Raw genomic sequence first — 16,493 nt, forward strand, 5'->3', positions numbered from 1 at the left:
CATCATCATATGCCCTATGTCTTCAGTCTCATCTCCTCCATTATCCACCGATGCTTCCATTGCTTCAGCCTCTACACAGTCCAAGTGCGTGCCATAATCGCAGTCTGTGCAATAGTAGCACCAGCATCCCTTGGCGATGCTCTCCCGGCACATGTCAGATCAGGCTCTATTCTTGCGTTTGGGAGTAGCACAATGTGAGAGGTTGCTCGTGGTCCTTGCGCTTCGCCATTGTCACCAAGTCAGTGCACTCCGCATAGAGATCATAATGGCGGATCGAGCAGTTGTAGGAGGATGTGGAGCAATAACATCTCGGGAAACATTCCTTCTGAGATCAGAAATCTGAACAAACTGAAGATTTTGGATCTCAGCCAAAATAAATTATCGGGGCAAATACTGGAATCGTTTGGGAATTTAAGGTTATTAATTGAATTGTCTTTGCACAACAATAATTTTCGGGGCTTGATACCATCGTCTCTTAAAAATTGCCAAAATCTACTTCTCTTGGACTTTTCGACCAACAACCTCAGCGGTCATGTACCCCGAGAAATTATGGGCATCTCATCTTTGTCGATTTACCTTGACTTGTCTCAAAATAATCTTATTGGCCCCATTCCAGAAGAAGTTCGAAAATTGAAAAATCTTGGCAAACTATATCTTAACGGGAACAGATTATCTCAACAGATTCCAAGCAGTATAGGCAATTGTATAAACATGGAACGCCTATATGTACAGGATAACTTCTTTGAAGGGCCCCTACCATCCATTATGAGTTACATGAGAGGCCTTCAGGTTTTGAATGTTTCCAACAACCAATTGTCCGGCCAAATCCCAAAATTTCTAGAGTCGCTAAATCTGACGAATTTGAGCCTATCTTACAACAATTTCGAGGGTGCATTGCCTACAGGAGGAGTTTTCAAAAGTGTCATTTCAACTTCGGTTGTTGGAAACAAGAAGCTTTGCGGGGGTCTCCCAGATTTTCAACTACCCAAATGCTACTACAAAGAGTCAAAATGGATGAGAATAAGTAGAATTGCAAAAATTCTTATATCTATAGTCTCTGCTCTTGTTGGAGTAGCCTGCATACTGTCTTTGTTATACTTCTTCTGGTTTAGACACAATAAGAATGCATTAGCTTCAAGCTCTTCTGAAGACAGACTTTTGCATGTTTCTTATCACAATCTACTAAAAGCGACATGTGGATTCTCCTCCGCCAATCTGCTTGGTGTGGGAAGTTTTGGGTCTGTGTACAAAGGGCTGCTTGATCAAACTCAGTCGGTTGTGGCCATCAAGATTCTCGACCTTACATGTGATGGAGCTTCCAATAGCTTCATAGCCGAGTGCGAGGTCTTGAGAAGAATCCGACACCGTAATCTCGTGAAGGTACTCACGGCATGTTCTGGGTTTGATTTTAATGGAAATGATTTCAAGGCACTGGTCTACGAATTCATGTCGAACGGAAGCTTGGATGAGTGGCTGCACCCAACAGCATCACAATACACAGAGAGAAACAAGTTGAGTCTACTTGAGAGAGTCAATATTGCAATCGATGTTGCTTGTGCACTAGATTATCTTCATCATCACTATGAAATGCCAATAGTTCATTGTGATCTAAAGCCAAGTAATGTCCTTCTTGACGATGAAATGAATGGACATGTAGGCGATTTTGGGCTTGCCAGGTTCCTTCCAGAAGCAACACATAAGTTGCTAGTCGATCAATCGAGCTCTATCGGAGTAAACGGATCTTTTGGCTACGTAGCTCCAGGTAATGAAGCATACCTTGGGTCATTCAGTTTGTTTCTTTGAACACATAATTGTAGATAGATCCTTAAAGAAAAAAGGCATAGACATAAAACGTCACCAAATATATTTCAAACTTAATCATTCACCTTGCATCAGTACATTGTTGATTGTTGTAGAGTATGGCGTGGGAAGTGCGGTATCTACAGAAGAAGATGTGTATAGCTTCGGAGTCCTCATTTTGGAGATGTTCATAGGCAAGAGGCCGATTGATGACATGTTTGAAGATGGGTTGGACCTTCATCACTTCACAAAGGCAGCTTTGGCAGATCGAGTGGAGAAGGCAATTGATCCCATTTTGCTTCAAGAAATCGAGGAGTTGGAGAAGAGATGAACAATTGTTCCAAAGGGCAAGAACAAGAGCTAGTGTAGTATCAATGATTGTTTGGTTTTTATCATCGAAGTAGGAATCACTTGCTCTTTTGAGTCTTCGAAGGAGCGAATGGACATCTATGATGCATTGACTAAACTCAAGGAATGAGGAAGAAACTTCTTGAGTTCATTGTCACTATCTAGTTGATGTCAAATTTGAACTTCATATGGAGTCATGTGGTCTTCATGGTCCTTGCTTTTGGTTTTTCTTCCTTTGTAATTCAACCATTCTCTAGATGTTACCTTTTGTCTTTCAACAACAATTTAGTCTTCATGGTGGGTGTGCACTACTTGTACCTATAATTTTAGTAAATGTTAATTTTGTTGCGTCATGCGGACCAATAAGCTAGGCTACTGAAACCCAAGTGCTTTATTCTTTCTTTGGTTCTTGTTTGTGTGTGTGGCTACTATTAATGGTGCCTTTGGTTTTGCATAAACAAAAGCGGTACACCCTTAGTTGTTCGTTTGGCTTCCACCTGAAGTATCCTTTGGTCAAAGAAGCTCTAAAAAAAGCTGCTCCAGTGACTCCTGATACTGTCATTGTAAAACAAAGTATCTAGGCATGGGAGCCCTTCTGCAAGTTTCCTCTATTGTGATGAGGATTCTTTCGCAGCCATGGAAGAAACCAATTCTTGGCTGTTAATCATTGTGTAGCGCATATTGAAATGGGCAGGATAGTGACTGGTTCTAATGATCCCGTTGTGTTGTAGGCAAGTGGTGGAAACACATCGGTAATTGCCTATGGTGAGGGAAGGCATCGGATTTTGGAGACAATGTGATGTTGCTGCTGCAAACTGCTTAGACAAATTTGCTAGAATCTTGACACTGTCCAACAATTCGAGCCTTGGATACATCATGGAGAAGGTATGTCACCAGAAGTGCCCGTGAAGATCTCTATTTTGTCCATGTGCCCTTGACTTTGTCTTAAAACTGTTCTTATTTGCACTTCACTTTATTTTAACTAATTAATTTATTTTCCTTCAGCGGGTTTAAAATCAACTAAAAACGAATTACGGTGGCAAGGAAGGGACAGCAACAATTTTGTTTCAGCAGTAGGCAAAGGAAGAAGCAAAGGATAGAAAAAGCAAAGGAGGAAGCAAACGGTAGAAATCTAATTCATGCATTTTTTTTTTAATCAATTGCAAATTTTGGACAAGAGTTTCAGTCTGTCGGAATAAGTCGGCTAATAAAAATTTGATTGGCCGGCAAACTCAGCCCCTTAATTGAGATTATCTTAATCACTTATTTGAAGGACGGGGTCGGAGATCTGGAGCTCGAGCGGCTCCTCCTCCTCTTCCGCCTTCCGGCGGGAGGGCTTGCGGAGGCGGTCGCGGTTCTTGACGAAGAGGTCGATGAGTGAGGTGGGGAAGCCGGTCTCGACGACGAGGGAGCCGCCGCGGCGCGGGGAGGACTGGAGGTCGGCGACGAGGCGGGAGATGCGGGTGACCCTCGACTTCTTCCATGGCAGGGGCATGATCCCCCACCTTCTGCGACACGCGCAGAGCAAGATCGAAAAGGAGCGAGAGATGGTCGAGATGGTGGAGGGAAAAAAATGGTGATAAAGAAGAAGAAGAAGAAGAAGGAAAAAAGAAAAAAGAAAAAGGAAAGATCGATGAAATGGTTCGGTGAAGTGGAGGGGGGAAATGAAATTTCCACGGTGGGATTCAACGTTTGTTCTTCACTTTTTATTTTCCTCGCTGTTTCTCCCTCTCTCTCTCTCTCTCTCTCAGAGGATGTTTTTCACGTGACTCGAATAGGGGAGAGTGGGAGGGGAAATCCGCGCCGTTCTCCGCGCCCACGCGAGCCTCGCTCGATCTCCTCCGTCGAATTATGCGGCCGTGGGCAGGACCCATAAATCCGACGGTGGATACTCGTTGGGTTCACGTAAGTCCTGTCCACGGAAGTATTGCTCGGAAATTGGCGCTAGCAGCGAGACAATGACTGCGAGTCTGCGAGTAGGGGCCGATGTGAACGGGAGGGAGTGTTCAACTGACGCGTTTCTCTGCAGTTGTGTTTTCGGTTTTCGTATCAGTTTCTTCCGTTCACGCATTTCTTGGGTTTCCATTCATCTATGCTTTCTGGTCCAGCTGGAGACCTTAAACCGAGCCGTCTGGAAAGCCCCCCCACGGACGTAAAACGTGGGGGTTTGCCCATGGGGGGATCGGCCACGGGGTCCTTAACCAGGATACCCTGAGACCCCCCGCTGGAGCAGGGAGGCTAACCGCCACAGGCTCCGCTGCATCTACGCCGACCGCATCCGCATCCCGAGCCGAGCTCCCCTGAGGTTCCGCGTGCGGTGCGTTCCGAGCTCCGCTGCTCCTCTCGGCGCATTCGACGGACGCGGCGGCGGGGGCGGAGGAGTCGACGGTGAGGATGGGAAGGCGAAATCGGTCGTGGATGGAGCCGAAGAGGCCTCAGGGGTGTCACCTCTGATGTCATAATTCTCGACGTCGGAGTAAGCCCCCTCTCTTTCACTCTCTCTATATCTCTTGCACTTTATGTGAATGTACGAGCTAAAGCTTCGATTTTGTTTTTTGGGGTATGCCCACTTGAGAGTCTCTGTTTCGTCTCTGCAGGGAATGACTCGTGGGGATATGCAGCGAGCCTGAAGAGAATTTGGAAAAGTCAAGTGAGTTTGCCATTTCTTTCATTTGGGAATATCAGTGCTGCATAAAACGTGCCCTTTATCACAGATTTTCTGTGTCAATTACTCCATCTACTAGTTTAAAGTATGAACTTTTATATCTCTTTGGCTTGTCTAAGGTACATATCAAGAGTTGGGTTTTACTTGCTTAAGATGCACTTCCTTGTCATCAGAAGAAAACAAAGGCCAAAGGTTACGTAACAAGGAAAGCTGTTGGGCACTACTGTAAAAGGTTTTCTTTTGAAATATTGAACTGGCCTCTTGAGTATGGAGAATCTCAGTCACAATTGTAATCAAATAGTTAGAGTTGTCGCCAGTACAGAAATGTCGCCAGCCCTTGAGTTGCTACATTAGTTCAACATGGTGCTTGCAATAACTGTACCTTTTTTTGTGTCATCATCATTGGTCAGCCTTGGCTTCATGAATCTTTGTTGCTTATTGAGAGTAGTCCAGAAATTCTTACTTCAACAAAGCTCAACATGGAGTTGAAATCTCTGTTACTCATTGAGATTTTGGGGTTTAACAAGCCACACAGCGTGCAAATACCGTGCTTATTTTAGTGTTGAAATTTGGCAGTCACGATGCATGACAGGAGAGGACAACCAAATAAAACTTCATAGTTCTGACTAAACTTATGCAGCATATTGACTTGCGGTTTGAAACCCTGAGAACCTAGCTAGGGAAAAAGGGGCAAACTATGAAGGATAAAACATGTCGCTTTTGCTAGATTTTCTTGTGGAAAAACCATATTCGTGGCAATGGAGACTGAATTGTGGTCCCTTATTTGACTGAACAATTTAATTTGATAGCTAGTTTTAGACTCTAAAATCCTCATTACTTATTCTCGTTGAACGCTTGGATGCAGGTTGGTGGTTGGATTTGAAAGAAAAATCTCTTGTTGTAGTTTTAGAGGCTAGTCGTATTGCTTTTTAAATAGATCAGAGTGGACACTCCATGTTCATTGGCGGAACTCACCAAGTTTTGGATTGGTACTCCTATCTACAAAATGGTTTTGTGTCATCTATTAAAAAATTTTACTTTTCAATAGAACAGTTGACATAACACATCTAGTATGGAAAATGTAGGGGAAGTTGTATTTGCCATTATGAGCTAGTGTGGGTCCCTAGAATTTTGTAACTTGATCAGTCAGGTCTAGTTTAGTGAGTGTGGGCAATAACTGCTCTAGCATTGTATTTAGTTTGTATGCTTCGGATCAATTAACTCTAGAAACCTAAGGTTCTCATTTTTTGGAACATGAGATGCATCTGTGCTGAAATTTCATTTGGTATATTTACTATCCTTGATATGATTATGTGGTGATGAAGTAAGCATATTAATATCACATAAGTGTCATTTCAAAAACCATCCTCAATTTGTTTTATACATCAAATACCCTCCTCGCATTTCAAAATCTACATCATGCATCTCCCAACCTAAATTGACCGATTTGCTCCTATGCATGCTTGAGATCTAAACCCAGAAAGTGGAATGCAACATTGAGGATGGGGTAATTCGAGAAATATGTATGGGTACGAGATGCAACCCGAAATCCACAACAACAACCAAAAGAAAAAAGTGAGAGTGATTATTGTATGTTCTGGAATTTGAGAATGGGGCATTTGATATGAGTAGCAAAGTCTAGGAAAATAGCTGTAATTTTCCTTGTCATATAATACAAACTAGCAGGTGGTGGTTGACAAGTTCTCTGGATGCTCTCGTCGATTTGGTTTTGTAATTTTTAATGAGAACTAAGCAATGGATGAGGCTAATGAGGCTATAAATGGGACAGACTTGGAAGAGGGAAATATGATTGTGAAAAAACCTCAACATCAAGGTTCAGGTAGTGACCAAGATGGTGATTGCAGTCATGACCGTGGTCGTGATTGTGGCCCTAATCGGGACTGTGGTGGTGAAGGTGGAGGTGGAGATGGAGAGTGCTTGTCACAAGCCTGGGCATTCTACAAGGGAGTCTCCTACTGAAGAGGGCAGAGGACGTAGGTATTTGGGGAGGAATGACAGGTATGGAGGTGGAGGAGGTGGTGGTGGTGGTGGTGGTGGTGGACATTGTGGTCCTGATCGAAATGGTGATCAATCTGGCAGGCGCAATAGAGATGGTACTTGAGGAGGATCAGGAAATGACTGCTATAATCAGGATTGTTCTGGTCCCTATGGACGTTGTGTTACAGGAAACTTCTGTTTGGGGTAGAAAGAATACTCCTGATAGGTATGCACACAATTTTTCCAGTTATAGTGAAGTAGTTGATTCTGTGCTGATTGAAAAATATTTTGTGCTTGTAGCAGGGCAATTGGAGATACTGCTGTTTCTTGCTGGAGTTGTCAAAGTCTCTTCTGTTGCATCTCTTCTTCACTGTTCTCTGGGTGGACAAATCTGCTTGATCAGACTATTGATGTGTGGACTTTGGCTAAAGAATCTGACTGTATAATGTCTGTGAATGCTCGTTTTGATGTTTTGGTCCAGTGACATTGCTTGCTTGACTTAAACAATCAAATTTGGCCTTACCATTTCAATGCTATGAAGGGTACTGGATTCTCTTTCAATTACATGATTTAGCAATTGCAACATCTGAGATTGATCTTGGTTGACTTCTTCATTGCCACTTCCAACTACGGAGTGCAGACAACTTTTTGGTGTCTAGATGGCTCTTTTAAGGATAGGGCGAGAGATTCACCTGTGGAAGTAATGCGTTTCTCTTTTTAAAGAGAAGCTGCCTTAGAAATGAATGCCTGTATTGGCTACAGTTATTCAACTAACTTTTTGAAAGGAGTTAAGCAGGTAAACTCTATGTTTTGTTATACACATTTTATTATGTGAGCTTCCTGTCAATAATTTGCACTATATCAACTTTGCTAATCTTTTGGCAGGATTCTTGGCTGTTTGTGGTGTTTTAATACGCAGTCCCATTACTTTCATGTCATAGGACGTGGTTGTATTAAAAACTCGCAAAAGTCCTTTTGGCCTCAAGAAGCTATTCTTATATGCAATTAACTTGGTAAAATTCCGTCTCACCTTCCACACATTGTGCTATGGTGGAGTTCCTTTCTCAGTAAAATGTGGAAATCTTTTGGAAGCTTTGGTGAGAATGGCAATCTGATTTTCATGATCTTCTTCCTAGCTATCTCCTGTCTCTTATCACCATCTTCAGTGGAAGAGTGCTTGCCTGTCTCATCCGTGTGCATGGTGCTACTTTTGTGTTAGGTTTCTTGGATAAATTTCCCTTTCAGGTGTAATGACGGCTCTTCCTATGAATCGGCTATGTTGCTAATAAGCACATGGTTCTTTTCACTTCTGCATTAATGATCTTCGCCATGCACTTTCACCAGTCATTTGTGATCATTTATCTTCCCCTAGTTCTTTTAGAAGTCGTGCTAGCTCCATTTGAAATTGATACTGGGTTTGTGACACCTAGATGTGGTATATTCTTGGCATAAGCCAAAAAGCTGAGATGATCATTTCCTTTTCAGTTTTTTCTCTGCAGTTACTTGGTGAAGGTTATTGTGCATTTTAACTATCGTTCTGTTCATGAATTTTTTATTTTCTGTTTTCTCGTTATGCTTGTCAGAAAATCTGGAGATCAAATTGGCAATACGTACTCAGCAGGGAAGAGTTATCTATTCTTGTTGGAATTTGGTTAATTTTCAAGTAGAGCTTGACAGTACATTCCTATCAATTTTCTGTTAATCTATGCAGAATTTCTTTATATAGTTAATCTTTAATCTCAGAGCTAGTCACATACATAACTTGATCCCTAATTTCAAGGATCTTCTTAAATAGTTTTTTCATCATTTCAAAATCATTTTGGAATCCCGAAAAAAATGAAGCTGAAAATAGGAAACCCGAACGGCCACAATTAAACAGTACAAGGATATTAATCATCAATTTACAAAGTGCACGGGGAGGTGGTGGGGGATTCGCATCTGGAGCATTGAATTGGATGGTGAAGCCCTTGTTGAAGGGTTGGCAAAGGATCGCGTTGTGTGGATGGCTGAAATGCTTGTGCGACTCCATCTATGTACCAGGCTCCGTGTGCGCACATTCGCTTATGTGTGTGAGAGAGCGCAGGGTTGGAGGAAGGTTGGCTTTTGTTTTCTCTAGGAACTCCTCATATATGTAGGAGAAAGTGATGGTTAAAGTAAATATATTGAATATCCTTTGAATGACCCGATGGACATAGTCAGTCATATTATGCGGAAACTGTGTGAAAACTTTTGTTTTTCAGTTGGATCCAATATGGATCACATTATCTCTTAATATGTGCTTGGCATAATATATTATATTAACTATATATAACAACTTTCTCAAGCAATGTTAATCATCTTTCTTCTTTTACGCTATAAGGGCAAGTACATTGAGCATGGTAACCTATAACATTACATAGCCCATTCTCCGAAATTGGAAATTCAAAAGCAATTTGTGTCATTATCCCCAAAAATAAAAATCATTTCATTCGTCAATATTAATTTAGAAAAATACACAACGACCATGTCTTTTTATTTGAATTAATACCATAAAAAACTTCAATTCTTGTCACATAAACCTCTCGAAGTATCCGTCGCATTCACTTCAAATTAATTTTTATGTCACAAAAGAAAAAAACAAATCTCTAAACGGTAGACCACAAGAAAGAAATTCATATGGAGTCATGTGGTCCTCATGGTCAATGCTTTGTCTGGAATTGGATATGGAGTTTTGCCATTCGCGGGCATTTTGAATCTAGTTGTGACTTAGCAATTGAAGGAAGATCAAAATAGTTTATGTTGTCTTAAGCAAAAAAGAGCACTATCCTTTAGTTGTATGGAAAATTAATGTACTTTATTTTGTTTTAGCCCACAAGAAAGAAATTGTATCGCACCAGGAAAATGTAATAATATAAAAATCACCATAGCATAGCTCCAATGTAAGTATTTCTAGACATCTGGTAATATTGACTTTTGTCTTTTAAAACAGCTTAAACAAAAAAAAAAAAAAAAAAAAAATTTATTGAATGATTTTCCTCTAAAAGTTAAATGGTGTTTCAATTTCATAAGAGCTTATGAAAAGGAATATATGATTTCATGTATTAGTATTTGTTCATCTTATATCTATGGATGAAGCCGATGAAGTCGAGCTGAGATAATATAGGCTTCGTGATTGCCACATGGCAAATTTTATCACTATGATTGCAATGTGCAAACCATATGGCATAGTCGTGCCACATGGCCCATATTCCTCCAATTAGCATTAGTTTTATAATTTATCATCCTCGAGTATCTGTCATTTATTATATTCGAATTTAAACTTAAGGATGAATGAAAAGCAAGTGTATTATTCTTTAGTGCATTCGTCAATAAAAAAAATGTTAAAAAAATGTTGAAATACAATTCGATTATCCTTCCTAAAAATTTACCTTCTTTTGACTTATGTCATTGATTTTATATTTGAAAAAAAAAGATAAAGTGATGTAATTAATCTATTTAATCTGAAATTAATTTAAGAAAGAAATATTTCATATTAAATGGATAACACTCATAATTTGAAGTATAGTTTGGGTTAACTACATGAATAGAAGAATCAATTATCCATTTAACTCAAAATCAAATTGAAATAATGTGAATGATAACTAATTTTATCACTTGAATAAATTCTACTTAATATGCACTAAATTTAACATTACATTCAACTAATAAAAATTGCAAATTATTTGGATTACACCATTTAGTTTTGTTTAATTATTTTAGAATGCACTTGTTTTAATATCATTTATTTTAGATCAAGCTTATCTCATTTGAAGAAGCAAATTTGTTTAGCAACAATTGAAAATATCAATTTCCAAAATCCACTTAATTTATGCATTCATTTCAATACTTTTGATAGATGAAGAGATACCGAAAATTTATCGAATTGATCTTTCTTGGATACATAATATTTCACACAAACACGAAGCTCTGCTGGATTCAAGGTCATCAGGACCTAAGGATTCAAAAAAAATTATGAGTGATTTGAGATTAAGCCATAAAGGCCCTCAATTTTTTAGTACTTATATTTATCAATGTTGAAAATGAAAGTAAAATATGCTCCATAATAACTGAATATTGAATACCAAATAATACCAGTTTGTTAACAAGCATGAGCACCTTTAATAAGTTTTTTTGCAAAATATTTAGCAAGATTCTTATTGCCAGTAAGTATCTTTTTTCTATTGAATGAATAAGTGGCCTTCCCTTGGCAATTTGGTGATTTTCTGACTTAATTAAACCTTTTAAGCTTATTTTTATTATGATAACAAAATGTGTTTAATTTTACTAAGTGCTAAATATTTAAGTTTTCAAGACTTAATCAAGTTATCAAATAACCTGAAAATTCTGAAACTACTCTCCTCGGATTTACTCTTAGTAAACACCATTTTAATGTATTGTTACACAGATGTAAATTTGTTGACTATACATAAAATTTAGATGCAAACCAGTAAGTTACTGATCACCTTGACATTTAAATTCAAATATTAGATATTTTATGTTGACTTTAGTAAATTTAAACATGAAGTAGTAATTTCTTTTACAAGTAAAATGAAAAGGTGAAAATAGGCGATCGGTATTTACTCTCTATATGTTAGGTCTCACTGTCATCGTGAAATATTAGGTTTTAACCATGACTTTTCAATGCAATAGTAAGTATACAAACACGTCGAGTTAGGATTTTCTTCATAACATTGCTTGACTGTGATTAACTCTTTTATATTGGGCTACCCCGTTAGGTGATACACAAGAAACATTAAATATTTTTACATATCTACGAATTAAATTGAACATACATCAAAAAACTCATTAAATCACATTGAATAGATTAAAATCCAAAGATCACATTGCATATTGAATTAAAGTTCATCTCATATTAAATAAATTAAAGTTTACGGACCACGTTGTACACTACGCCTAAGTTCAAAAATCATTCTAAAGCCCTAGGCTTATCATTGCACAACCCAAGACAAACTCATCAACTGAGTCTACTCTGCGCAGCCCATTCCCTTCAACCCCATCAGAATTGAATTCATCAGGTCCACCCATTAATCTCAGTCAAGGCTTTGAAACTCACCTGTAACTGACTTCACGTTCAGGCCAAGAGGTTGAGAGGGAAACGGTGATTTTTTCGATTACGGTTACTGAAGGAGTTGGAGTCGATTTTCCTCGCCGATTTTAACTCCACGCCATCACTACAGAGGACTTCCCCCGTCGCCCTCCCCACGCCTTCGGCCATCTTTTCGCCACTGTTTCTCGCCATTCCGAAGCCGTGCGCACCCCCTTGTTTCCGAGACGACTGGGATCCCGAGGCGCGCTGACATCCAGTTTGAAGCTCTTCCGCATGTATATTGGACATAGGTGGAAAACGAGTATTATAAATGTAGGTAGATATCAATGACCGGGCATGACGAATGAATGAATAGAATCTAATTTTGGCTAGAGGAAGCTCGAGATGCTCTAATGGCTTTGGTTTTCAATATATAATATAGATAGAAATATAATTTAATAGGTTGAAATTCATAATTGATTTCTCAAATCTACACACTGAAATGAACCTGTTGAAGATACGCAAGGATATTCAACCGAATCATTCAGATATCATTGTACAAGTCAAGATCAATTAATATCGAATCTGATTTTGTATATAATATTGTTTCCTTTTATTTACAGACAACATGTATTATAATAGACATGCTCTGTACATCACATCAATATACTGAAATACAAGAAAAACTTCCCCCTCTCGCTTTCCTTCCTCTCGTTTTCTTCATCTTCTTTCATGGTATCAGAGCGGGTTACGAACCTTAAACTCGCTTCTTCCGCCTCGATTCATCCTCTTCTGGTCTTCTGATCTTCTACCGGAAAAATCTAGCTAACCTGCAAAACGCATTAGCACTCCGGCGCAAGAATCAGCACCTTAAAGAAATCACATTGAAACAGACGAAGGAAAAGGAAGAGAGGGAGATCTCCATACCGTCATGGCTGACAATCAACCTCAATCGAGGAAATTACTTATGGATACAACGACCTCAGAAGCACAAGATCAAGTGCAATCGCGACCTACCCTCGTGGGGAGGGAACAGGTTTAGGGGTATTGCCTAAAGGACAGGCCTAAGGCCCATGATTAGGTGCAAGCTCTCCCAAGCCTATACCCCGCGTGACGTTGGGATATATTATAAGAATTTTGCATAAAAGGAGTCGCCACTAGCCTATTGGGGTCGGCTAGAAACCAAGTAAGGCATGGGAGCGTGCCTCACTTCCTACGCAACCCGAGAATCTAGGTTCGGGGGACTTGATTACACTAATCAACCAATTAGTGCCCTTTCGGTACTTCGATCTTGTTCATTTTAACAAAATAAGTCTTGGTAGGCAATTTGAATTGATTTTATGCTTATCCACTAACATGTGAGGTGATCATGCGGGTGCGCAATCATTAAAGTAATAATCATAACTACCAAGATCCGAATTGCCATAAAATTAAGCACATGCCATCAAACATAATTAGATATGAAAATTAAACATGCAACATAATTAATATACGAGCATATAAAGGTCTAATTATGCTAAAATGGCAATACATGATCAAACCCCATCATTTTTGGATTTTTGAAATTTTTAATTTTTTTAATTAATTTTTTTAATTTTCTTTAAAAAATTGATCTTTCTAAATTTTCGATTTATTTTTATTTTTTTTAAGGATTTTCGATTTTTTTAATTTTCTAAATATTTTTAAAATTTTAATTTAAAAGAAATAATTTTTATTATATTTTAAAAAAAAGGGCGAACCGGGTCGGGTCCTGGTCGACCCGACCCGGTTCGGCCAGTCTGCATGATTCGGGTCTGGTCGGAGACCGGACCCGGGTTGGTCCAGCCGTAGGCGGGCTGATCGGCCCGCTTCAAAAGGAAATAATAAAGAAAAAAGAAAGAAGCCCACAAGTCTAGATCCTAAATTAGCCCAAACCCATCTTGATTTTTTTTTTTTTTTACTTCAGCCCACCTAAGGGTTCATTTTCTAATTAGGTGTTTCGGCCCAACCTAATCAGCCCACGGACTAAATGAAAAAGGGCCCAACACGAAACCCATCTCTTTTTTTTTTTTTTTTTTTTACTTTTTCTTTTTATCTTTTTGTGTTTTCTTTTCTCTTTTTCATTTTTGTTGTTTTACCCCGTTTCGATCGTCTTCTTCGGGCCTCTTCTCCCACGCCCGCAGCCAGCCGAGGCGAGCTGCCTCGGCTCCTCCGCCGGTCGGACGCCAACAACACCGCGAGTACCGACCGCCCTAAAGGAGTCGCCGACCCATCGTCAGCCGGTGGCTCCGTCCGACCGACGCCGAGCGCCGCCGTACCGGTTGGCCGATGTTCCGAGAGTCTCCTATTTCGTTGAGGTATGCGCGCTTCGTCTCACCCCAAACCGCGCGAGGGAACCTACCGAAAAGCTAGAAGAACGACGGGGACGATGCGTGACAAGGGTATGATCCCAAGCGGCGCTAAAAATCAAAAGCTAAGCTCCGATCGAAGGCTGGATGTGGCGGTTTCGTTGAGGCATTTCGACAAACATGTGGCGTGCACTAACAACGTTAAGAGATTTCAGCTCAGCCGGAGCCCGACTGCGCATCCGAACCTTCAACAATATACACCAGAACAGCCAACAAATAAACGGGGAAAGGTGGTGGCCGGAGCTCGCCCGAAACCGGACGGGATGAGCTCCGGCCGGAATGCTTTCAAAGACGCACTCCAACTGCTCAAAGAAAAATACCAACCCGGGTTCCTGCGGGAATGACAGCTTAGGGATATGTCGACGGTGGCGGCGGTGACTCGAAGAAACGCCAGCAGCGGAAGCGACGACTCGAAAGCGCGTCGGTGGTGGTGGTACTTCGGAGACGAGCGCCTCTTATCCCTGTTCCCTCCTGGTTCTCTGTACTGCTGGGCTTCGAGGGTTACGACGGTAGCCGGTGCCTGACCGGCGGAGGTTGGGTGGCAATGATTGACAACAATGGTGCGCCCTGATCCCCTCTTCCTCTATGTGTTTCTCTCTATTCTGGGCCTCTCTCCCCTCGGTCTGGGTTTTTATTTTTATTTTCGATCTCCCCGTGTCTTTGCTTTGGGTTCAAGATTACAGCTGCAGCTGACAATTCACCGGCGGCAGCTGGACGTCTGAGATTCCTCGGCTCCTTACCCGGCCTATTCTCCTCTCTTTCCTCTCGATTTCCTCTCTGTATTCTCCCTTTGATCCTCCCCTCCGTGTTCTCCCTTTTTTCTCTCTGTTTTCCCCTCTGTGTTCTTATACTTCCTGCAGGTATCCTGAGCGAAGACCCCCTGCCGAGCCAGCTGGTTGATCGCTCTACTTCCTCGACCCGCGGATCGCGCCGAAAGCCTTGCCATGCCGATCCTCCGCCTCGCCTCCTCTTCATCTTCCCGTTTCTTTCCCTTTTGCTCTCTCTTTTATCTTTTTTTTTTTTCCTTCTGCGGGAACTTGCACGAAGACTACGGTCGAGCTAATTGCCGGTCGATTGCTCCCGACCCGCGGAACATGCCGCGCACCTGCCACACCGGTCCTCTACTGCCGCTCTCGCTGCTATGCTTTGTTGCCACATCTTCGCAAGTCTTCAAGCGAAGACCAGCGGAAGAGAAGAAAAAGGGGCCGGGCCAACCGAAGAGAAAGGAGATTGGGCCGGCCCAATGCGAGGAGAATAAAAGAGAGGGCTGGTCGAGCCATGATCGAATCCGCCCGACCCGACCATTTTCGTTTTTTTAAGATTTATCTTTGAAATTTTTTAACTCTTCTTCTTTTTTTTTTTTTTTTAAATAACTTAATTAAATAATATACATATATATTTTTAAAATTTTCTTTTGTGACTAATTCCCAACATTTAATACTATTTTAAATCAATTAATCTAGTTGAAAAATTAGGTGTCAACAAATGCCCCTCTTTGAATGTAGACTCGAAGAGGTTGCCTTCAAAGACATGAAGACACCAAAATTATTTCGGCGGTAAAGAAACCCTAGATGCATATGCACGTATCAAAGCGATGGAAATGACTCATAATTATGAAAGTGCATCTTGTCAGTAAGAGGAAGAAAGACTCCGGGCTACAAAAGCCCACCGGGTCATAAGAAGGGAGTTGAAAGACTCCGGGCTACGGAAAGCCCACCGGGTCATAAGAAGGGGGTTGAAGGACTCCGGGCTACGGAAAGCCCACCGGGTCATAAGAAGGGGTTGAAGGACTCCGGGCTCTGAAAGCCCACCGGGTCATAAGAATGGGATTGAAGGACTCCGGGCTACGGAAAGCCCACCGGGTCATAAGAAGGGGGTTGAAGGACTCTGGGCTACGGAAAGCCCACCGGGTCATAAGAATGGGGGTTGAAGAACTCCGGGCTACGGAAAGCCCACCGGGTCATAAGAATGGGATTGAAGGACTTCGGGCTATGGAAAGCCCACCGATGACATGGTTTAAGGTTGACCATGAACCTTTGGAGATAACATGGTTTAAGGCTGACCATGAACCTTTGGAGATGGCATGGTTTAAGGCTGACCATGAACCCTTGATTTTTAGGGAGGCAACCTACTAACCCCTTTAAAAACTGCATGGCTTCACTGAGGAATCCTGTCAAACTCAACTTGAGTGAATGTCATTAGAGACGTCATCAAGAGACGTATTGGCAAT

At 41.0% G+C, this 16,493-nt stretch overlaps 1 protein-coding gene and 1 pseudogene across 1 annotated transcript; both read left to right on the plus strand.

Annotated features, from left to right (window-relative positions):
• The first annotated feature begins 429 nt into the window (after nucleotides 1–429).
• On the plus strand, nucleotides 430–1,845 carry LOC120296380 (probable LRR receptor-like serine/threonine-protein kinase At3g47570). Its single transcript, XM_039318310.1, has one exon. The coding sequence runs from the start codon at nucleotides 550–552 to the stop codon at nucleotides 1,801–1,803; it is 1,254 nt and encodes a 417-aa protein (XP_039174244.1). The 5' UTR covers nucleotides 430–549; the 3' UTR covers nucleotides 1,804–1,845.
• A 4,489-nt stretch (nucleotides 1,846–6,334) lies between these two features.
• Nucleotides 6,335–7,025, plus strand: LOC120296187 (annotated as a pseudogene).
• The last annotated feature ends 9,468 nt before the right edge of the window (nucleotides 7,026–16,493 follow it).

Source organism: Eucalyptus grandis, chromosome 7, assembly GCF_016545825.1.
Source record: "Eucalyptus grandis isolate ANBG69807.140 chromosome 7, ASM1654582v1, whole genome shotgun sequence".
In the NCBI taxonomy this organism is placed as follows: Eukaryota; Viridiplantae; Streptophyta; class Magnoliopsida; order Myrtales; family Myrtaceae; genus Eucalyptus; species Eucalyptus grandis.

Coding starts and splice junctions, on each gene's coding strand:
- LOC120296380 (XM_039318310.1), top strand. CDS start 550: ATGGGCATCTCATCTTTGTCGATTTACCTTGACTTGTCTCAAAATAAT.